This window comes from Venustampulla echinocandica (assembly GCF_003357145.1).
Source record: "Venustampulla echinocandica strain BP 5553 chromosome Unknown scaffold_1, whole genome shotgun sequence".
Lineage (NCBI taxonomy): Eukaryota > Fungi > Ascomycota > Leotiomycetes > Helotiales > Pleuroascaceae > Venustampulla > Venustampulla echinocandica.
This window is the reverse complement of record NW_022474206.1, coordinates 1,933,039-1,955,636: the sequence shown is the minus strand read 5'-3', so window position 1 is coordinate 1,955,636 and position 22,598 is coordinate 1,933,039. Positions and strand designations below refer to the sequence as shown.

At 49.2% G+C, this 22,598-nt stretch overlaps 8 protein-coding genes across 8 annotated transcripts; 3 read left to right on the top strand and 5 right to left on the bottom strand.

Annotated features, from left to right (window-relative positions):
• Positions 1-788: 788 nt before the first annotated feature.
• On the bottom strand, positions 789-6,566 carry BP5553_03178 (uncharacterized protein; the record flags this gene model as incomplete). Its single annotated transcript, XM_032011801.1, has 4 exons — positions 789-1,121; positions 1,178-3,035; positions 3,733-6,419; positions 6,480-6,566. 4 exons carry the CDS (start codon positions 6,564-6,566, stop codon positions 789-791), a joined length of 4,965 nt encoding a protein of 1,654 aa, XP_031871494.1.
• Positions 6,567-9,486: 2,920 nt separating this feature from the next.
• On the top strand, positions 9,487-11,241 carry BP5553_03177 (uncharacterized protein; the record flags this gene model as incomplete). The annotated part of the gene is made up of 3 exons (XM_032011800.1): positions 9,487-9,598; positions 9,650-10,417; positions 10,481-11,241. 3 exons carry the CDS (start codon positions 9,487-9,489, stop codon positions 11,239-11,241), a joined length of 1,641 nt encoding a protein of 546 aa, XP_031871493.1.
• Positions 11,242-11,821: 580 nt separating this feature from the next.
• BP5553_03176 (uncharacterized protein) lies at positions 11,822-15,028 on the bottom strand (the record flags this gene model as incomplete). The annotated part of the gene is made up of 6 exons (XM_032011799.1): positions 11,822-12,852; positions 12,903-14,183; positions 14,235-14,325; positions 14,420-14,698; positions 14,745-14,834; positions 14,900-15,028. The coding sequence occupies 6 exons, from the start codon at positions 15,026-15,028 to the stop codon at positions 11,822-11,824; spliced, it is 2,901 nt and encodes a 966-aa protein (XP_031871492.1).
• Positions 15,029-15,441: 413 nt separating this feature from the next.
• Positions 15,442-15,835, top strand: BP5553_03175 (Sm-like ribonucleoprotein; the record flags this gene model as incomplete). Its single annotated transcript, XM_032011798.1, has 3 exons — positions 15,442-15,582; positions 15,636-15,726; positions 15,780-15,835. The coding sequence occupies 3 exons, from the start codon at positions 15,442-15,444 to the stop codon at positions 15,833-15,835; spliced, it is 288 nt and encodes a 95-aa protein (XP_031871491.1).
• A 127-nt stretch (positions 15,836-15,962) lies between these two features.
• BP5553_03174 (NagB transferase-like protein) lies at positions 15,963-16,761 on the bottom strand (the record flags this gene model as incomplete). The annotated part of the gene is made up of 2 exons (XM_032011797.1): positions 15,963-16,615; positions 16,662-16,761. 2 exons carry the CDS (start codon positions 16,759-16,761, stop codon positions 15,963-15,965), a joined length of 753 nt encoding a protein of 250 aa, XP_031871490.1.
• A 253-nt stretch (positions 16,762-17,014) lies between these two features.
• On the top strand, positions 17,015-18,132 carry BP5553_03173 (Protein ROT1; the record flags this gene model as incomplete). The annotated part of the gene is made up of 4 exons (XM_032011796.1): positions 17,015-17,311; positions 17,390-17,504; positions 17,565-17,746; positions 17,797-18,132. The coding sequence occupies 4 exons, from the start codon at positions 17,015-17,017 to the stop codon at positions 18,130-18,132; spliced, it is 930 nt and encodes a 309-aa protein (XP_031871489.1).
• A 213-nt stretch (positions 18,133-18,345) lies between these two features.
• BP5553_03172 (Phosphoglycerate mutase-like protein) lies at positions 18,346-20,052 on the bottom strand (the record flags this gene model as incomplete). Its single annotated transcript, XM_032011795.1, has 2 exons — positions 18,346-19,690; positions 19,820-20,052. The coding sequence occupies 2 exons, from the start codon at positions 20,050-20,052 to the stop codon at positions 18,346-18,348; spliced, it is 1,578 nt and encodes a 525-aa protein (XP_031871488.1).
• A 683-nt stretch (positions 20,053-20,735) lies between these two features.
• BP5553_03171 (putative isocitrate dehydrogenase (NAD)) lies at positions 20,736-22,432 on the bottom strand (the record flags this gene model as incomplete). The annotated part of the gene is made up of 5 exons (XM_032011794.1): positions 20,736-21,527; positions 21,578-21,700; positions 21,753-21,839; positions 21,954-22,028; positions 22,103-22,432. 5 exons carry the CDS (start codon positions 22,430-22,432, stop codon positions 20,736-20,738), a joined length of 1,407 nt encoding a protein of 468 aa, XP_031871487.1.
• Between the last annotated feature and the right edge of the window lie 166 nt (positions 22,433-22,598).

Here is a 22,598-nt window from a genome sequence, read left to right as displayed (position 1 = left end):
TACCTAGAGGGTTCTACAAAGGAGTTTTCGGCAGGTATACCTTATCTGACATATGCGCGCAAGGGGAGGGGATTTGACAGCTTTTATTTACTCCGCTACCCACTACCCGCTCCTATGTTTCCTAGGTTATATCGCACATTAGAGGAAGCATGGATGCGTCGGTTACCAATTAACCCTCGGAGGGTTAAAGCCATTGAGATATACATAGACCTTATTTCAGCATATACTTGGCTTCAATAGATCCAGCATCCGTATGTCGTTCTTGGTATCTGGTTTTCATTGTGACTTTTCCAAACTTAAGCGCGAAGTGAATTAGAAGTATTAAGGACTCGACTTGATGTAGGTAAAACAAAGGCGGTATAATAGAGTTGTACTGTCTAACAACCACATCATATATTTAGAGCGTTCAGTGATATTATACGGTTTAAAGTCTCATGAGTTCATACATTCCTCAGAGCCGTTTTATTAGGTATTGCACAATACGGCTGATTCCTAATTGTTTATAGTACCCTGTGTAGGGGAGGAAGAACGAGGCAGATCATCAGAGCCTCTACCAGTCACTTTATTATCCTTGAGCCATCGCCTATGCCAATTATATAGCATAACTCTCTTATTCTCGAGAGACGTATATCTCGTCTTACAATGATCTGCTTACTGTACATACAAATACACGCAGCCCTCCATTTCGATTTGAGTTTAATTTTAGGAATGTTCAGCCACATCTGCTCACAAACACAATTCCATTCGGCAAATAGCTTAGAACCCCCTCCATGACAAATGCGCGTCACTTATTGAGGACCCCATTCGTTATCATCAGCGATATCGTAATCCAAATTCTCCATCGGTTCTCTCTCGTGCGACGCCATTCCGCGTGGGGGGCTAGATTCCATAGCCATGGCATCCCCTTCGTCCATAGCTGTGTCGTCACCGTGGGGTTTAGACGTATTGTTGAGATTGACGGGGGGTAGAGGGGTCTGCACCCATGCCAGCTCGACTTTGCCGACCGAGGGTATCTCGCCGTCCGAGAGGCTGCGCATGAATTTCTCGGCCATGAAGCGCTCTTTGAATGTGATGGTTGTCCGTACCGGCGTCGTGTCTATGTCGGTGTAGTCCCCGATGCCCTTGGATGTGTTAGCATGTCTGATTTGACTGGGAAAATAAGGGCTACGGAACTTACAAGCAGGTATTGTCTAAGACCCTCGTCCTTTTCGGCATCGGAGAAATCAAGACCAGTCAAAGCCACTGTTTTAGGTCGGTTGTCGAGCCTATACGTCCCTCCTGCAAAAGGTGCTCCGCCACGACCCCTGAAACCTCCACGATAGCCACGAGGAGCATATGTCCCTCTCCCTCTATAGCCCCCACGTCCACGGCCACGCCCTCGAAACGCAAATGAGGTATCATCCGTCAGCGAGGTATCGAGTCCCAACGACTGGGCTTCGGCCTCTAATGCGGCAAGTTGTGCTTTGAGTGCTTCGGTCTGCGAGGTAGTCTTCCCATCACCTGCTGGGGCAGGAGCGCCACCGTCCAATTCAGTGCCCGGCGTAGCTGAAGATCTTCCCGTCTTGGCAGCTAACTTTTCCATGAGCTTCCTCTTTTCCTCTGCTCTGTTCTTTGCGAGTTCTTCCTGGCGTTTTTCTAATTCTTTCCGTGCTGTTTCCATTTCCTGCTTCCGTTTCATCTTCTCCTCATAAACTTTCTGAGCCTCTTCCTGTTTACGGGCAAATTCTTCAACGTCGATCTGTGGATCCGAAGCCGCTCTCGTTTCATTTGAAGGTGTATTTGCAACACCGTTCTTTGCTGCATCTTTGTCTGTACTGAACCCAGCCGGTCGTGGTAAGGATTCTGTATTAGAAAACCAGTAGACTTTGACAAATCTATTATCAAAGATGACCTTTGGTGAGGTATATGCAGCATTTGCAGCATTCCAATCCTCATATTTGACGATTGCCAGCCGCTTGTATGGTCTCATTGAGATATCAAGTATGGTCCCGAACTGGGAGAAGAACTCTCGAACCTCATCCTCCGAGAACTTGTCCTCTGGAATATTTTCGACTACGATAGCAGTCTTGCTCCTATCGTGATTAGGCCTGTCAGACGAGAATTCTGCTCTCCCTCCTCGTCTATTAGGATTGCTGAACTGGCCACCACGATCACCTCGTGATCCTCCGCCACGGCCTCTACCCCCTCTGCCCCGATCCGCATCCCTTGTATTACCGAAGCCGAAGGAACCACCATCACTCTCGTTCTTCTCAACTCCTGCCATGAGACTTGCATTTGAAGGATCGTACTCGTCAGTCGTCTTTCCGGGCGGGACAAAAATAGAGTTGTCGCCATGCTCATACATGCAAGTATTCCCTCTTGCGCAGAAACCCTTCTGATCGTAATCTCGACATCTCTGTTTCCTTGGATGCGTACTAGGTCCGGTAGGTAATCCTCCAAGCTCGGGAGTTGGGAAACCCATCCCTTGCAGGGCGTACATAAACGAGGTCGGATCCGTAGGATCAAAGGGAGGCATGCCAGGAGGAGGGCTGGGCATGGGAGGCATAAAGCCTTGCGCAGGAAGCGGTCCTTGATGCATAGGTGGCCGACCTCTGGGATAACCCCCTCTTCCACTGAAATTATCAAACCCTCCACGGCCTGGAATAGGGCCTCCCCGTCGCGGCTGCTTGAATAACCTTCCATTCGGATCGCTAGGATACTGCTGGGCATCACCATCACCTCGGTCATTATATGAGCGCTTCCTCGAGCCGTTCGGTGCTCCATACGGCGCCCCTAGTGCAGCGTTTCCATAAGTCGGTATCGAGGGTCCCGTTGGTGGCGCAAACGGTGCAGAAGGCCGTGGAGGGGCCGCAGCACCCGGGATGTACGACTTGTAGTGAATGGCATTGAATACGTCTTGAACGAAGAGGGGCGAATCGTCTCCTAGAAAGGGTGGAATTTCAGCCATGCACAGCGCTCGAACGGTTTCTGTGTCGCCATCGTGTCGAAGGAGGGCCAGGACGTAGTCAGCGAGAATGTCTGCGTCTGCATCTGAGCTTTTGATATGGATATGGTGTTAGCTGTGTTGCGACTGGGGGAAAGGTTGGCATTTCGGAGGTGAGGTGGTTCATACGTATCCTCGAGTCTTTTTACAATCCACTTCTTTAGGAGCGGCGCATCTTCTTCTGAGAATAGCATCGTCGCGGCGGATCGGTACGTGTGATGTGTTCAGAGGCTGAGTATAATCATGTTATTGCTATTGCCGGCAAGCTCATGTTTAGTTTTGTTTCGCGACGAGAATAATGTTAACTTTTCGTAACCGCGACTGTGACGGCAAGTCGCAATGCGATGTGGTCCGTGCGCTTTATATCAATCCTACTTCTCGACGAGCCTTGTTTGCCCGTTAGACACACATCGAAGGTGAGTTAACACTCTTAACATTACCATTGTGTATAAATAAAATAAAGTTTTCCCACACCTATATGCACACCCCAGTTGGGTATCATAATCATAACTTTCATATTATTAATGTTCTGGGAATCGCTGCGCTTGCACTCCGTAGATATCATGAAGTTGGCTATCAATGGGATACGATGTAGAATCCGCCAACGTCTATGTCACACAGTACACGTTGCCACATACACCAAGTCAAGTCTTCATATATCTGTCCTATGGCTAACCTAGCTTTACTGTTTGTCGCAAATTTTCTATAATTATTCTCATTTACATAGTAGCGTTAAGCGTCCATCTTACCTCGAGCACACTTCCTTCGGCTTCGTTGGCCCTGGAGGTACCTTGACAACAGTAATTTCGAGCTCTTCCCCTTTCTTCTCATATTCTGCCTTTCTATTTGCAACCGTGGTTTCCTCCGCTGGTGGTATCTTGGCAAACCTGAAGGGCCAGTTCTTGAAAATCCTTCTTGGCCATGATAGCAGCCCGGTAGACCTCATCTTCCTACCAATCTCTTCCAGATTCACACTTTGTGCTCCTTCCTCCATCTCTGAAATTCTTTCCACTTGAACAGGACTCTTCGACCAGGTGAATATCTTGAGTTTCCCGAAGTTGAACCACCAAAGGAACGCTGCCCCAGCCACCACTCCTAAAATTCCGCCCATTAGTGCCAAAGCCACATCCCTCCGCAATTTCCTTCCTCGCGAGTGATTGGCTTGTGTTTCTAGACTTGGAGCTGGATGCACTCTTCCTGGTGGCACAATCATGCTTGGTGCTGTAGTGTCCGCAAACTCACTCGCAGGACTAGGTGGTGGTTTCCCCGTCGTCCAGTTTCGCGGCTCGGGGCCAAGGACAAAGTCCATCGTACCACCGTTATCAAATATATCGGCCCATGTCAGCCAAGATTGGTTCCATTGCTGTCCATTCACATTCAGTGACTGGACATAGTAGGAATTTCTTGAGCCGCCAATGGCCGTAATCGTCAATTTTTGGCCGGCAGACAGAGAGATGCTTGTGTTTACGAACCAAGGGGAGCCTATTAAAAAGGTCGTTTGCCCTACAAGTGGGTATAGGCCTAGCATATTCCAAAGAAGCCATGACTCCATAGCGCCTGCATCGCTGTTTCCCGGTAGTCCACCTGGTGTTGGGAGGTAGTATGAGTTTGCGATACTGCGGCTTTGCTTGACACTTAGGTCTTGTCTCCCAACGAAGTTGTACAAGTACGGCGTCGTAAATGAAGGTTCATTTCCTGGGTTAAAAATGGTATTGTTAAACCCCGATGAGCGGCTGGTGGGATTAACGCCTGGTTTGAACGTCATTTTGAGACGAGAAGTAAATGTATCGGGGCCTCCAGACAAAGCGATGAGGGTGTTGATGTCATGGTGTGAGTTGAAAGAGTATTCCCATGGTAGCGCCTCATAATACGCGTCTGCCCAATAGCACCCTCCGCAAGAGAGAGGGTCTTGCGCGATGAAGCCGTCTGAGCTCCGAGGCACCAAGAACCCAGTAAAGTTGACCGAAGTAGCATTTGGATCCCAGTGGTTCCTCCAGTTGCGAGATCGCTTGATATACTTCTCTGCGTCTACCTTTTTTCCAAGCCCCATGGCTACTTGATATAGCGAGAAATCATTGACCGAATACTCCACCGCTCGAGTAACGGCTCGACCGTATTTCGGTGTGATGAAGCCATACTTGAGCCAGTCTGGAAGTGCCCCTCTACCTTCCTTTGTTGATGACGATGGGTCTCGAGGATCGTTGTTGTTGACTGGAGCTACCTCTGCATCTTTAACCATAGCTTCGTATCCGGTGGTCCAGTTCACTGCACCTCGCACACCCTTCACATATGCATCGGCAAGAACATTGTCTGAATTGGACCCTCCTTGAGTCACACCGTTAAAATTAGACGACCTACCATCAGGCATATATCCTTCAAAGCGGAAAATATCAATGAGGGACCGGATGTACTCTTCGTACATGCTGGGTTGAAATACTTGTAGCAAGGAGAATGTGCAGCGGAAGAGGTCCCATGTAGTGAAGGTGTCGTCATAATATGGTTCTGTTGACTTCCACAGTGGGTTCTCGCCAGTACGGTTCGATGGTATTAGATGCATGAAGTACATTGAGCTATACAGCATTTGCAGGTTACCCAAATTGGTTTCAGTGGTAGTAACTTTCGACAATACGTCCTCGTTCCATACCTTCTTTGCATTAGTCGTCAGCGATGAAAGCGTCGTCCCGGCCGGCATCTGAGTGTTGACATTGTGACATGCCTGGATCCCCGAGATAAACGAAATTCCAACTCTGGAGGTAACACTGACTGTGTTGAAACTAAAAACTGCCCCAATACGAGCGGTCGATGCAGCAGTGGGCACATCACTGTACCGAGATAGAATGCCTGTATCCGGACTCTGCTCGACAAAGGTCTTGACCATGGCTGGAGTATCGAAATATCCGCAGAAATAGACCCTCCAGTCAGGCGCTCGGTTCCAGCCATTATTGTAATCTCCAAAGCCTTCGTAATGACTCCCGGAGGTCGTGATGTTCCCACGGACATAGTGTTGGGAAAGGCCTTTGTTCCTGCGTGAAGGGAGGATATGAGACACATCCACAACCACATTGGTTTGTTTTCCAGGTGGGAAAGTATACTGATAGAAGCCAGCTCGGCTGGTTGCACTAAGTTCCACCGTGATATTAGGTGCCAGGGTAGCTTTGTAGTAGCCTACAGAAGTGATATCTGGTTGACTGCGAGGTTGGTTCTGATCGACTAGAGGGTTGCTGATATGCCCTAGCACTGGCATCTGGGAAACCACCCCATATTTTGGGGCACCTCCCGTTCCACTCTCGTGCATCATGGAGAAACCTGTGAAGTTGCCTGTGGGTTGGGATCCGGAATAGCTGTCTCCTCCAGCCAGGACGTCCGGCCCAAGCTTTACCATGGCAAACGGGAGTGAGACGCCAGGGAAAGTGTTGCCCCCATTGGCCCCACCCATCTAATCAACCGAACAGGTCAGTTTCTATTGCCAAAGGAAGCTAAGTCAAGAGGGTCTTACAGCTGTAAGAACATATTGTGAAAGATCGGCCGTCTGAGCACACACAACAGCCACGAGTATTGCCAGGAGAGGGGCGTAGCTTGACATCGAAACCAGGAACCAAAGATATCTTCCTGTTCTCACCACCTTTCAATTATGCAATCATGCTGCTCTCATTTAACTATTTCGAAACTATCAAACTAGAAACTCCCACCTCAAGTACTCGATCGAGACTTCTAGATGAGGGTGCACGTGGTCAAGTCACGTGGTCACACTGAGGACCGTGATCCTGTTGTATGGTCCCCTCGGGCTGTTCAGCAGACCGACCGGAATAAGTTCCCCTCATAAACGGGGCATAGCACAGATATGATTCAAGTTGCAAAGGGAGTAAAGGGTCCAGCAAGACAAAGGAACGAGCGGCGCAAAGATATGTTGTAAAAGAAGTGAAACTGGCTCTTCTTAACCTTTGTCAGGAGCATGTGCGCGCCCTTCCGCGAGAGCGCAATGGATCATTATGGTCGGATCAGGCGTGGGAGGCAGTGAACACCATAAGCATGTTGCAGTTGCTAGGTCTTCATAGGGTCAGATGTGTCGTGAGCAGGTGTCTCTGAAAGTCTTTCAGGATCTAGATGCCGTCGACATCTGACAAGCTTTTCGCTTCGGTCCTGATCATCACCAGGGGGGATGTCTAATATGGCATATCTACATGATTACATCTACCTATTTCTTGGGGTTTGAACCTATTGACGCCTAACTTCAGCCCGGCCAACGGTCAGCGGTCACCGATCCCTGGTTTCTTCATTCCTAACCATGCCCAGCGGTATATGTGATATGGTACTATACTTCGTAGCTCCGGCAGAAGCTTCTAACTCAGTACCTTACCTATGTTTTACGTAGTATGTTGTACGGTCAGATTTGGCCCGGTCCAGATCGTCGCGCAGTTTACCCAGATCAATAGCCCAGCAATAGCCACTTCACCCGGGACTCGGAGGAACATACCAATATTTTCCCTCCTACCTTAAAATCTACCTAGGTAGCCAATAAGTTGGAGAGTGGATCTTGTACTTGATCTCGGCCCGCTACTTACCAACTCACAGCCACCACGGAGCACTTGTCAACAATAGGAAGCAAGAAAAAGTCTTAAGAAATGCGACGGCAATTGACAACTACTTACTAGGTACCGAGGTACCTAGAGGTACTCGAGCAGTACTCGCTTGATAAAAGGGGAGCTGCTCACGTGATGCTTTGGGTTTGTTGCCGTCACAGTTACACTACTGTGGTATTCTTATACGGAGTAACGTGCCTACTTCATACCTAGGTAGATACGTATAGGCATATGATAAAAGTGTCTGATTCTATCAACCTCCGTTAGTCTCCAACGATACAGCACTTTGGTAGCGCGCCATCAACTGTCACTCCCCTGGGTAGGTTGACCTTAGACGAGGCCTGCACGTCGTCTAGTAGTAGTAGAGGATGGATATATCCCTTTATAACTCTCCGCCACATCGTTTATTCTATCTAATTCAAAGGAAGCGGGGAATGTAAGTTTCCAAGATCCTGCCAAAACACGAATCACGTGACTGACTCCTCCATTGTCACTCCCTACCAAGGTTAGGTGATCGAGAGATATAATAAAATTAAAACCCTCATAATTTATAGAAGTTGTAGGATCCAACAGCCCGTTTCTGTCTCAAAATAGTGTTGCAGGGCTGTAAGGGCTGTTGTCTCATATAAATATGTTATACGATAACGGCAAAAGTTATGGATTTCTCCTATCCTTCCAAAGCCTTCGGTCAGTAATAATGCGCGCCCGCGCCCCCAGACTTATTCTTGGGGATCTGACGTTTCGTTGTGACGTGGACCTCTTCCAAATCCCACGCATCCCCTTACTTGATTAGTGGTCGCTCCTTTCAGCTTCTCACTTCGGCGCTGCAAATAGCGGAAGAGGTACCACAGTAGGAGATCAGCCACCGATATCACAGTGAGCATGATATGAAAGCGAGGGCATACGAGCTGACACAGAGAGGTACGCTCTGCGAACTGGTAATAAGTGGAGGTGGAAGATATATTACAACATGTGTCGCTAGAATCAAATATGAAATATGAAATACTCCCGGATGGCTTCATCTGGGAGATGTCTCAAGACCATGTTCAACGGGAAATTGCCACCACAGCTCCATGTCGAGCCAGTTGTTTATGAAATAGCTATCTTCGCGAATCGCCAGTTGGTTGTTTGGAAACCCATACGTGAATGGCCCGCGATACGTGCTTCCTCGAACAAACTCAAGCAACAAACACACAGCAACCTTGGCCTGAAACATTGTCTGACGCGCATCGCACGTGGAACGGTCCCATTCCTGGATCTCGGAGTCTCCAGAATCCAGAATCCAGCTTCACCAGACCGTGCCCCTCGCGCGACCACTGGCGGCCACGAACGCGAAGGTTCCAAAGATGGAAGATCGAAAACGGACGTCTTGTCTCGGTGTTCAAGTTCCCAAAATTCCCAAAACACCAGGTCAGGTACTTAACCGCCATTGCCTGCCAAGGGCCCGATACGCCCCTATCAGCGTCCACAAGCTGGCCGCTGGTAGGCCCTGTGGCGCCCACACTTTCGCACGCCAGCAGGGAAGCAGAGGATCGAAGGATGAAGTGGAGGATCATGAGCCTCTCGATGCGCTGCTTATCCGCTGCCCACCAGACACCAGAACACCCACTTCCGCCGGTAGAACCACTTCCCAGCAACCCATGGCAGCCTGTCAATATATCGATCAGCGTCGGGCGCGTCGGCGAGGTGCACCCCTCTCATTACTCGTCGCGACGAATCAAAGGCCGTACTTTGGCTCTGCGAGCTCTCACGCTCTGCAGCACGACTTTTCCCCAATGGAAATAGACTTTTCTAGGCTGTGGGTGTAAAGCTCTCTGAGCCTCTCTTTCTCTTTGTCAACCTTCCCCTCGGTCCTTATCCTTATCCTTCTCTCATTCCCTCTTTTTTTCCGGTTCTGCGTGCGTGCAGAATGAAGTCGTGGTCATGAAGACATTGAGCGGGTATCTCGATGATGCGTATTCAGCATGGCTAGGTGCGGCGCTGGGTTGCTGCTCGCCGCAGAGAAAACAGACGCTGAGGCGTGGTCATGGTCATGGTCAGTATATCGGCGCTGCTCGTTACAGTTTATCTAACATATGAGGCGCAGAAGTTGAGAAGCCTATGAGGATTGAGCATTATCAACCACGTTTGATACCGTCACCGGTTTCCGAGCCTCAAGAGCGGCCCACGACTAGAGGGAGAGAATGGCGCGAACGGAGCAGAAGCTTTGCCTCTCGCGCATCTAGCCGTGGAAGCTTCTCTGTGAGAAGAAAACTGAATGCGTATAATGGACCGCGCCGGCCGCGGATAAGTGCGCCGTCTGACTTCCGGGTCGTCGAGCATGCTCTTCCAAAGATACAGAGGAGGTCCAGAGAGTTCAGACCGCTGGAGTTGAGCATATACATGCCCCAACGCCAGCTGTCACCAATCCTACCTCATTTTGGCACAATGGACGATGTGACCCACCCCGATAACATGAATGATTTGACATATCCGCCATCTACCTTCTGCCATTCGAGAAGCGAGTCTGCTTTATCCTTCAGCATTCCTCGAAAAGCAGTGCGTTCAGGTTCCCGGACGTCCTCAGACTGGACTGCACAGTTCCAACCCCGGCCAGAATCCATCAACACCCAGGAGTTATTAGCAAAACTCGAGAACGATATGCCCAAGCGCCCAGCACAAGCACGTCTACGAGCAATGACGGAACCGCCGACTTATGAGCGGATCAAATCGGCTCTCCACGAGAAGTTTGAGCTAGAGCAGCGTTTGAGAGACATAGATGAGGTGATCGAAGAGCGAAAAAGCATCTACTTCAATAGTCGCCCCACCAGTCGAGCGACATCTCGACCCCGGAGCATCTATTCAGAATCACAAGGTACTTTACCCCTATGCCGTTCCAGGCTGTCCCTTATGGAATCTACTTTCTAACACGAATCAGAGCCAATGCCCAGTCCTCCAGCTATGAAGCCCTCCTTTGCAACCCGTGTTGCTTCTCCAGCCTACAACCAACGCCCACAAACCGCCCCTTCAAAAGCAATCCACATCCCGTCCCGTCTGAAATCCTTCACCGAAGCTTCCTCCACGTTTACCCCGGAAGTCCCTCCACCACCGCCACCCAAAAGCCCCCTCCGCTCCCTACCACAGTCGCCGCAGGATACTATCCTACCACCACCACTTCCCCTCGTGCTGCAAGCACCGCACCCGCCCCTTCGGAAGAAGAAGTCCTTCTCCCGCGTATCGAACTGGTTATCCCGCTCAACCGCTGCCGAGGCGCCTCATTCCCGGAACCTATCCCTTGACTCTGTGACCAACACACCAAAACCCGTCACATCGAGAGAGGGCTTCTACCAGTGCGTTGATGTGGCGAACCAGGGTTCTTATGGCTACGGCTATGATGCGAGGAGGAATAGCGTGGGGTCTGTGAGCACAGTCAGTACCCTTGAGAGTGATGTCGATGACGATGACGATGAGGATGAGTCTGCGAAACAGAGCGCCACGATTACCCCCGAGTCGAGCCCTGGGAGAGTGAAGGGCAGGGGTTTCGAGCCGCAGAGAGAAATAGAGAAGAGTATAGAACTAGAGAGGACGAGGACGTTCGGGGAGAAGCAGATGAGGGCCGATGAGAAGTGGAGGATGGAAACGCCGATCGAAACGGGACTTCATATCCCCGGACGGAATAGTGTGGGCGTTGCGTTTTGAATGTGGGTTAGCAATACCACTAAGTGTTTAGATTTGCGCTGGGCGTTTGTTTATACATACCTTCCAAGCAGGGCTTAGAGGCCTTGCGATAATAATAATAATATGAACGTTCTAGGGATATGTTCTAGCTAGTGGATATTGTTGAGTTGGCTCGCTCGGTATATCTGCGGTGGTACCCATAACAAAGAACTTGCACTTCGTGGTTTATGTATATCCTTTGGAGCACCTTAGGCTGCACCTGTATTCTTTGATATCAATGCTATCTATCTACTCAGCTGCTAATACCCAGCCCTAGGTCCATGCGACCACCCATTTTCATCACATCCATCCATCCTTCCATGATGCGAAAATGGTTATCTCCACTGGCCACGTCCAGGTCCTAACTCCAGCCCATACCCATCATGTTCTTGCATGCCTATTCAGCTGCATTACTTCGGCTTCTAAAAACGCTTCTGAGAAATTTACCAACCTCCATCGCTATGCCATGCAATGAAGCAACCGAACAACCCAAAGCAGAACTTCAAGACTAAGAATGAAAGATTGGAAGATTGGAAGGTAGATGAACCTTGAAATGCGAATCTCAGGCATTAAAATGGAACCTCTCAGCTTCCAGTCTTCCCAGACCATCCCTAGGGGCTACATATCGTCGTCGATAAACATTTGTAAAGTCCTGGAGTAGGCTGCGGACCTTCCGGAGGCCCTCTTGTCCAAGAGTTAATCGCTCTTTGATACCTATCATGAGCTTATCGATTTCAGCCTCGCTAATTGTGCCAGATGGAAGCATTCGAACAGTTTTATCAACCCATGCGGCAGTTTGTTCAGGCATTATCTCAAAGAGTCCCAGGAGTGCGCCGCTACCATCGGTGAAACAGTCATCTGGGAAGGTAATCATCATGCCAGCCATGATCTGCTTTACTAAATGCTCGCCATTTGCAAGGATAACCTGTTGTACAGCGCGTTTGATCTCAGGTGGATTTGGGCTGTTGCTTGAACTTGGAGGGTTATCACCACCATATCCAATAACATCTCGCAGATAATGAAGAGCTGCAGAAAGCGGCTCTCGCTGCTCAAGTGCCAATGCTGAAACTCCTGCCTGGAAAATCGGGGCAAATAGGTCCGAGCGAATCAGTTTGTGGGGATAGTAGAGTAGAGCATCCACCAACAGACGATAGAAATCCTCAATGACATCCGGCAGATCTCTTGGTGGTACGTCGCTCATCATACGGAGCATGTTTGTTGATTGGGCCTCGAAGAATGCGTAGATAGCCTCTGTTGTATTCTCGTCAACGTGTTCTCGATCCTCGGAGAATTCCCGCAAAATTGCGCTTGTCACCCAGAGAAAGCAGCCTTGCTTGGAGGTAGCGAAGCCGTTGGCAAGTTTGTTGGCCATCTGAGGAAGCAAAGGGGCCATGGCTGTACGGTAAGAGATCACCATATATCGCCAGCAACGACAGATCCGTTCACAGATGGGTGTGAAATCTGTGAAAGTGTCTAGTATTGTGGATAAAATTGGAAAGATTTCCTGGCAGTATTTTACTGCAGGATTTTCCTGGCCAGGAGCGACGTAGGGTGTGACCATCTGGATGAAGAGTGTGATCAACTGTAAATGATCTGATTATTGTTAGTAACCTAGAATGATCGGTAAAACCAAGAATACGAACCTGCAACTGCTAGCTTTCCGTCCTCATCCGTTGCCGCATTGGCCTTCGCCATTAGCCTGGCCATCAACGGATCACAATAATGCTTCATGAGGTCGAAGATTTGGGCAACCGGTTGCACTGCAACAACTGACGCCACACCCTCGGTGAGCTCCTCCTGACTGATACCGGGCAATTTGTCCAGAGTCTGGTCATAGAATTGTTGAAGCTGCACTACTTGTCCACTCAGGAGGTGTTTGCAGTCGGTGCAGAAAAATTTCATGGCCATGGCAGCAGCTCTTATGATCTCCTTGGAGTCGGTCCCGAAAGAAGACACAATGTAGGTGAATTGGGATTCCAGGAGCTCGGGGTGGTTCGATGTCCACTCCGTGTAGCGGCCTAGGACCATAATGGTCGCAAATCGCAACTTTTCGTGATGTGGTATCTGTACGATAAGGGGCATTATCTGCGGGAGTATGATATCCTCATCTTTGTCAACCATCCTTCCCATGGCACGCATACTGAAGAGTGGGGCTTCGAGTTGCTGCCAGTGAGGTACTGAATTTGGAGTTGCTTGACTGGCATAGGAAGTCATCCATGCTTTGATACGTTCAAGCACTTTGGAAAGACATTCCGTAACGCCCATTATCTCGCAGCAGTCTTTAAGAACATCACCCATGTGATGCCTAAACTCGCGGAATTTCTCTTCGGCTTCGCGGTCCCCGTCGAACAAATCTTCTTGATTGTTGCCCTCGCTCGGATATTCGAGTTGCTTCAGCATGACATCAACAAGCTTCGCATAGACGTCCACATATTGCATCCGAGCCTCAATATATATCTCTAGGATGAGATAGAGTTTCAACTCGTACCAAAAGATAAACGTCAAAGCGATAGCTTCACGGTCCATATCCAAGGCTGCGCACTCCAACACAGCCTCCACGAGTGGCCGGAAGCCAATCGGTTCACGGGCGATCAAAACTACCCATGCTTCGCCTGCTTCCGCGAAAACCCGAGTTATCCCCTTATAAGCTTCCGTATCTTCGGCGTCGGCTGCTTGACGAATTCGAGGGCGCAATGCAATAACACGAGGTAAGAGGATCTGGATTGTCGGGAGATACTCATCCACTTCACGGGTCTCCTTAAAGATAGCGCACAGACATTCTGTTGCCGCCTCGAAAGACCTCTCAGTATCCAAGGCACCGAAGACAATATCCAGTAACGGAGAGTTCACAACGTCAGCTACTGGTATCTCACGTAGCCAAGATGCAATAACCTCCAGAAGCTGAGGGTTTGTAGCCGCGGATGCTGAGAGACTTTAGTCCACGTTCACGAACTGAGCAGACAAAGAATACATACCTGATGATTGGGCGTATCTGATTAGGAGTTGCACAACCTGGCCGGCGTTGTCCCCCAATAACTCCTGCGTTCTCTGCTGTAGCTCTTCTTCCTAGTATTACGCATTAGATTCGTATACAGCTATTCTCTCCTCAACCCAACGTCGTTGTAGATGCTCGCAGGATGGTGTCTGTCGGTCCACATACAGTCAAATTGATCTTTCGTCCCTCGGTGACTTCCTCTGGGAGAACCTTCAGGAAATCCAGTATACAGGTAGAACTCTCGGCGTCATTGCCCAGGGTTGACACGACCAGCGGAACCACATCCTTCCACGCAGTCATTTGGACAGCGAGTATCGCTAGGCAAACGCATAGTTGTATTCGGATCGGTCGCGGGCCAGTTGCGAATAGCTTCAAAAGCCCCAAGACCTGGTCTCGAAGTGCTGGTAGGGAATCATCGGGTATCTGATTGACATCATAGGTGATCTAGCAACTTAGCATTAGCATTCTAATACGACTCTAATGCGCTTACCTTTCCTCTTAACGTTGTGGCAGCAAATAACTTGGCCTCTGCATCTGCCTGCGATTGCAGAATACCGATGGTGATTTGCCATGCTTCGGTCTGTATTGAATGTGAGTCTTGCCTTCGGGTCAAAAGAGGGGGGACAAGGGTATAGTTCGGCGCACCGATTTTTGAAATCTCTCTAAGAACTGATGTGCTGCCTTCTTTTGCTCCCGTTGGCCGTCGCGCATAGTTGACATAGCCGTCAAGACAGGCGCGTACGCCTGCTGGGGATCGCTACCGTCCGCAGCCATGATTACCATTGGTGATGGAGGGGTAAACGCAGGTGGGATATAGGGGTTTAAATGCGCCGGAAGTGCATGCAACACTTGATAGCAGTCGTTGCCCAGGTTCCGTCGATCCGTCGATCCGTTCGCAATAATATGACGGTAAGAGGGGGCAAAGGTGGAAGTAGAGTGTATCTTGTCTGGTTGTTGTGAACGGGAGGAATCATTGTCACGGCTGGATGTCGGTTGCCCTCCAAAATAAAAGCACGCACTAGCGCGGTTTGCAGCCTTGTCACAAAAGCTTGAGCTGCCGTCCACCACAACGACAATCTACATCAGCACCAGAGAGAGCGCGACTGCGACTATTACTCGGACTTCGATTGCTCTACATTCTAGCACCTCCAATACCCTCGAATTATTTCCAATACCACCACTTCAAGATGAATCGCGGAGGTGGCGGTGGTGGGCGCAAAGTCCTTTTACCCCCAATCAACTTCATCTTCAAGCTCCTCCAGCAACATTCAACCGTCCAGATCTGGCTTTACGAGCAGTTGGCTATCCGAATTGAGGGCAGGATCAGAGTAAGCTGAGAGAAGACATGACATAGGCACTTTGCTAACGTATATGTCTCAAGGGTTTTGATGAGTTTATGAACCTCGTTATTGACGACGCGGTGGAGGTCAAGCAAGCCACCAAGACAACCGAGGAGAGCCGGAGATCGTTGGGTAGGCCACCTAGGATGATGCATTATGATAGTACGGGTTCTAACGGGCTACAGGTCAAATACTGCTGAAAGGAGACAATGTGTCGTTGATCCAGAGTGTGACTGGGTAATAAGGGAAAAAAGGCGTTATGCGTTCGATTTGGGTTCTGCGACTGGTAAAAAGCACACATGAAATATAAGTGGATTTCATGGAGGAGTCCGTTTGGGAATTGGTTCAGCTATGAGAAATCCGACGCTTCAGGTGGTGTTGATAGTACTGCCTACTACTTTCCCATCTCCCATAAACAAGCCGTGCAGAAGATGGTCATGCTCTCCAACGGGCACTGCATGTTCGTTATTTTCTTGCAGGAATTGCTCGTCAAGAGCGAGACCGTATAGCAACGCTCCCGTCCTTGGACCATGTGACAGCTCTTTCACCGCTGGTCCTCGACCTTGTATGTATTTATGCAGAAAGTAGTCATAGAATCCCTTTCCATGGCCAAGACGTCTCACAAACCCATTGCGAGGGTCGATGTCAAATGCCACACCTGGCATGAGTACCATGTCGAGCTGCCCCACTTCCGTTGGGGTTGTTGAGTTTCCAAGTATGTGTTCTCGTTCATGAACTGTTTTTGGCTCGATGGATGGAATGCCCCAACTATCTTGTTTTAAAGACTCATAATCTGCCATTGAACCAAGCTTTACCATATCCATGACCGAACGGGGAGTATTAGGCGACTGGTTTTGAGACTTGTGAAGGTAAGGGACAAAGACCTGTTTCCCTGATGCAAGTGCGTCACGGACTATAGCATCGGTCTGGATCTCCCCGGTAGGCATTGACAAGTAAATCCCAATGCGCTTTGCGTCCTGGTATGGCTTGAAATTTGTAACTCTCTGCAACACCGCAGCACCTAAAACGCTTTATTAAGGAAAAAGAAGCCCGTTTAGGGAACTCACTTTGAGCACCAATGGACTCTGGCGAGACTGTCAGGAGCCTCTGCTTCATGACAGAACGTAATTCCTTCTTTGCCGCCTTCAAGGCAGACGCAGAAGCCATTTTACAGATGTTGATTCTCGATTCTCACCTCGCCCATATTAAATGTAGCTTTTCTTCATAGTTTGTTAGCCTCTTCTTATTCCCAAGCTATTTAGGCAGGCTTACAGGAGGTATTGTTGTGAATACAGGAGCCCCTGATCCGTTTCTAAGGGAATTACTAGCTTAAAGGGACAAACCAAATCACTAACGGCTGTCACAAATAATATGGAAAGTAGAGAATTTAGCTTGTGAACGGCCCCCTACTTTGTACCGGATGTCAAGAAAACGCTTAGACGTCACAACAATCCCGGATGTGGCGCATGTGGCTGCGGTGGCTGGAACCTGGGATTACCTCATCCACGACAACTGTCTCCGAACTGGTAATTCTTGGTTCGTACTTCAAGCACCTCCCTGCGGCAAACCATCACCAGACGCGCCACCAACAATGCTTTCATTTTCTCTTCAATCGCTGCTAATAGCAAGTGCAGCCCTGATAGGTTCGACAGCTGCGATAGATGCTCAACTGGTCGGGACGTGGTCGACGAAATCTGCGAAGGTTATTACGGGTCCGGTATGTTATATCCTCAAGATCGAAAGCCCGCAACGACGGCATGTGAAGATCGGGAGCGCTGATTCGAATATCAAATAGGGCTTCTATAATCCTGTGAACGATAGCTTCATCGAACCTAGCCATACAGGCATCTCATACTCGTTCACGGCCGACGGGTTCTATGAGGAGGCATATTTCAGAGCCGTTTCCAACCGTATGGGAACCAACACACGACCTAGATTACCACGTAGGGGATTCTGCTGACGGAACATAGCTACCAATCCAAAATGCCCCCTGGGAGTAATGCAATTTCAACATGGAACTGTTATCCAGAATCCAGATAACTCCTTATCACTTACCCCTTTCGCGGTAGATGGGCGACAACTTCAGTCAGACCCATGTGCATCGACTAGTCACGCAACATACACCCGTTACAACCAGTCAGAATCTATGCAAGTCCGTTAACTCCTTCTCTATGTAATATTTAAGATATTAACATATATTAGAAATGGCAAGTCTACGTCGATCCATACACGAAATTGACACGCCTCGACCTCTACCAATTTGATGGCACTCCAATGAACCCCATGTTTCTTGCATACACCCCACCAGTCATGCTCCCAACAGTAACCATGAATCCTACGCAGGCGGCTGCCACGAGCGGTGGAAAGGCGAAGAGAAGCGCGAGCCCGGAGGAGATGGCTATTCCGCTGAACGTAAATGCTGAGCACATCAAGAGAAGAATCGAGAAACCGTCATTCGTTGACCGTGTCGATCTCAATGTACTCTGGTGGGCTAGTGTAGGAATGGTTATTTTCGGAGGCACAGCATACCTGTTATAAAATGCTGCTTCAGTTTGTTGGGTTTTGCATTGCATATGTGCTCGCAGAAAGGGTTAATTCGCTGGATGGTTATGAGGCACGGTATACCAAGACGGGGGAAGGGGAGTTCGGTTGTGGGATTGGTTACCATTGCCGCCTTATTCAATTCATCAGTCGAGCAATGGGAATACGTGGCGTTAGTGTTAATACGGTTGTGTACTCTAGATAGGCTGTCTATGTAAAACATTTGTCCCAGTCTCCTCCTTGCCTTGCAAAACTTAAACTGTCTACAAACGCCGCCAATGTACACCTCCCAAGTTCATCCCCGCCACACGTCTCAAGCGGCAAGACTCGATCATTGACGATCACTCGCACAAACTCCTCCTCGGCGCTTCCGCAGGTCATCTTCTCAAAGTACGCCCGTGCGGCAAATGGCCCTGTCCATGATGCGGAATATCCATTTGTTTTCTCCACATCTTCTATGGTCGTATTTGATAACGATTTGGTCGCGTTATACAGACCTAAAGCACTAAAGATGGTTATCATGTCGTTATCGTGACTGAAATCTGCATACAGGCTGGTATTCCCGCCAAGAGGAAACGTCTTTTCAGAAGAATCCAATGTGGAATTGGTGCTAGTATGATCATTGACAGGATTATTGGTGAGACGAGCAATAAGTTCATTAGTGAAGCCAACACCTTGAGTTGGCCCAAGAGGGTTTCCCCAGGAGTACCCGTAGTACTTCCCTAGCGATTGATAGTAGTCGTAAGCATGCCATTCCGCCTCGGTGAACAGACCACAGAACGGGGATATTTTCCCGCTATCTGAGGCAATGGTGTTGAACGGGCATAGATCCATCATGTAGATTGTGTCCTCATTAGTAAAGTTGACTCCTGGAAGATTCTCCATTAGGCGGGTGGTGATGGGTGGCGCAAAGATCTCCATCCAACCATTTTGGGCATTATCACCAGTTGAATCTGAGCCATCTTCAAAAGAATCGCAGAGACCATGGCTCAGCGTGTTATTCGATCCAGTGGTTTCCGGGATAACAAGGATGTCATATGGATATTCATCAGGCTTGGAAGGGTCGTTTTGGATACGGGAATCGTGAAAGCCTTGAGTCCAATTTTGAGCAGACTCGACAACCCGGTTTTGACCTGATGCACGGATAAAGGGGGTGGCATGTAAAGCGAGTGATTGGTAACGTTCATAAAATTTAGTGCCCGAGTTGATCATTTGTTGCTGGCCAAAAATGGTAAGCTCATCAGCACCGAGGGTGTATTTGTAGTCTTTGATGAAACGGTAGTCTTTAGAGTACGACTTTGCATTGGTGTGAACAAACTCTATGATCTGCATGTACTTGAGGGTCTTGGTGAGCGTTGGATCTCTCGCGCCATGACGAGACAGAATCTGTGCAAATGTGATTCGACATTGATCTGGCACATCCGTCGCAATTTGTGATGGTGACTGGACAGAGAAGTATGGCGAATATTGGCCCCAGAAATGTGATATCTCTGGCTGGCATTGGAACCCCTGGTCAACAGAGTCACACCCTTGAAAGTGGGAAGAGCTATAAGCTCTAGAATGTATTTAGCAATTGAAATCCCAAACAGTATCGAGAAAGAAGAGATAGAAGTGGTCTGAATGCCTAAGAGCAAGACCTATAGGGAACCACGCAAGAATTGGAATACATATAAATCAGACATACCCCATAACCCAGTACAAACACAATAGAGCACCGATAACCCCCATACTCATAATGGCCAGATGATGTCTCTTGCTACTTCGAAAACTGCTCAAATGGTGGTCGAAAATAGGTTGGATCTTCTCATGGACATCAGTTGGCAGAGAGGTCTCCCCGGGACACGGTGCTGATGGAAGACGCTCATATTTATGTCCTTGACCAACCCCTTTCCAGTCTGCTCTTGTTAAGCCGGACATGACCCTTAAAGGCTACCGCCTCGTCGTAACGGCGAAGAGAATGAGAACTCCTTGACGGACGTTGGTTATTGGCTCACGAAGGCTTGAAAAGGGAAGGTCCGTAAATGGGATATACACCAGGGCATAGTAAAGGCACGCCAGCTGTAGGGATGCCTGCAAATATTAAGAACACGAGGACCAGGAAAATAGTGACCGCGTCCTAATGCTTTTACGATTTCGCGATGCCGAGCTGTTTCATCGAATGTATTGTCCACGTGGCTGTGATTCGTACGAGCTCAGGTTGTACTCCGTACCCGCCAAGGTTCTCGTCGTTTAGAGGCACATGTACGTCGCAGGACTCTGTATAGATTCACGTGTGAAAACATTTCAACCGCTGGGTCTAGCAAGTACCCCTAGTTCGAACACTGAAAAGGGAGAGGAGAATAGATTACTAGCATTTCATGCTGCTAATGTGAATACTCAAATTAGTAACCAAAGGAAGGTGGATATTTGTACTTTTAGGCCTCTTGAGGGATGAAATTGTGCTACTGCTCCCAATACGGAACAGAGTCGAAGTGCAGGTTGTACAACTTTTGGAAAAGTCTCCTTTTTAATCAAAAAATGAAGATCTAGGCTTGTTTTATGATCTAAGGATATGTAATTTGTTCAATGGTACAGTCTACAGCCCCTATCCAGGGGTATATCTACAAACGGCTGATGATCGCTCCAGCATACTCGTGCGTCTTCGCCTTCCCTCCCAAATCCCCGGTCAGTGTCTTGCCTTCTGCAAGAGTATCAAAAATGGCTGTCTCTATTCTTGTCGCATGCTCGTTCAATCCCATATGTCTCAACATCATGATAGAGCTGAGCAAGAGCGCAGTAGGGTTGGCGAGGGCCTTCCCCGCAATATCAGGCGCGGAACCGTGAACAGCCTCGAAAATAGAGCATTCGTCTCCGATATTTCCAGAGGGAGTAAGACCAAGACCGCCAATGAGGCCAGCGCACATATCGGAGAGAATGTCGCCATAAAGGTTAGGCATAACCAGGACCTTGTCGTTGTAGGGTGTGGGATCCGTCACAATCTTCAGGCAGGTGTTGTCAAGAAGCTCGGCGTCGAACTCGACGTGGGGGTAATTCTTTGCAACTTGTTTTGCGGTACCCAGGAAAAGACCATCACTCATTTTCATGATAGTAGCCTTGTGAACCGCGCGAACCTTCAGCCGCCCGATATCCTCGGCGTATTGGAAGGCGAATCGAAGTACCCGCTCGCTCGCGTCTTTGGTGATAAGCTTGATGCTCTGCACAACACCGTCTACCACCACGTGCTCAATTCCCGAGTACTCTCCCTCGGTATTCTCTCTGATCAAAACTGTGTCCACGTTGTCATAGGGCGTCTTGTAGCCGGCGATTGAACGGCAGGGTCGAACGTTCGCAAATAGGTTGAATGTTCGTCGAAGGGTTAGGTTCAACGAGACGTGGCCTTTGCCAATTGGTGTCTAAAAGCGTTAGCCATGATAATCGCGGTTGGCCGAGAGCGACTCCTTACAGCTAACGGGCCTTTCAAAGCTACTTTGGTCCGCTTGATACTCTCGATTGTTTCTTCTGGGATTGAGGTCTTCCCATTTCTTAATTGGGGGGTGACATCGACCGGCTCCCACTTAATGGGGGCCTTGAAACGTCGTTAGCAGGTTCTGCGGTCAATTAATCCGTGAGTTGCGTACCTTGGCAGCCGCAAAGATGTCCTTCACGGACTGAGAAATCTCAGGTCCGATGCCGTCACCCTCGATCAAACTGACCGTGTAGAGTCCCTTAGAAAATGTCAGCCTCCGGAATCTCAGTAATAACCTTCCCAGGGCCAATTGAGTCTGTGACAACAGCCTAGACTGCTATCTTGGACGAGAATGTTGCCATCGGAGCCTTACGTCTGAACCCTTTTGTCCATGGAATGTTGCCACCTTCCCCTTCTTCGAAATATCGGTCGCATAACCGCGCTGGCACTACGTTGAGATGTTAGCTAGTGCATGTACCGCAAAGCCCATGAGCTGGGCCTAGACGGAGGAGGTCGACATACTTGGATTTGGATGGATGACGTCCAGGCGCGAGGGAGTCCCTGGAGGCATTGTCGCCGCGCTGGCGCCGCAAAAGAACGTACTGCCAGCATTCTGACCAGACTATAACGACCAGAGTATGTTGCAATGTGTGCAAGAGCGGATTGGGGGAGTTTGTGGTGGGAGTCGGATTGGGCGGAACGGAGGGGAAGTGGGAAGACTGAAGATTTGCGATAATGTCGGAGGCGTAAATAAGTACGTGCAATACTTGGTACTTGTACGACTTTTAGGCCTGCTGGTCCTTGGCGGGTGGTTGCTGGTGGCGCCGTGAGCGGCTCAGCGGAGCTCGACATGGACCGGACTCGTGCACGTATCATAGTACGTACCAGAGCGCGGTACAGTAATACAGATAGCTACCACCACAACCACCATCTATTGACAGCTGGTCCCCAACCATTGTCTAACACTACTGCTGGGCTCTTAAGATTGATGGGCTTCAGCAACCTAAACTTAAAAATA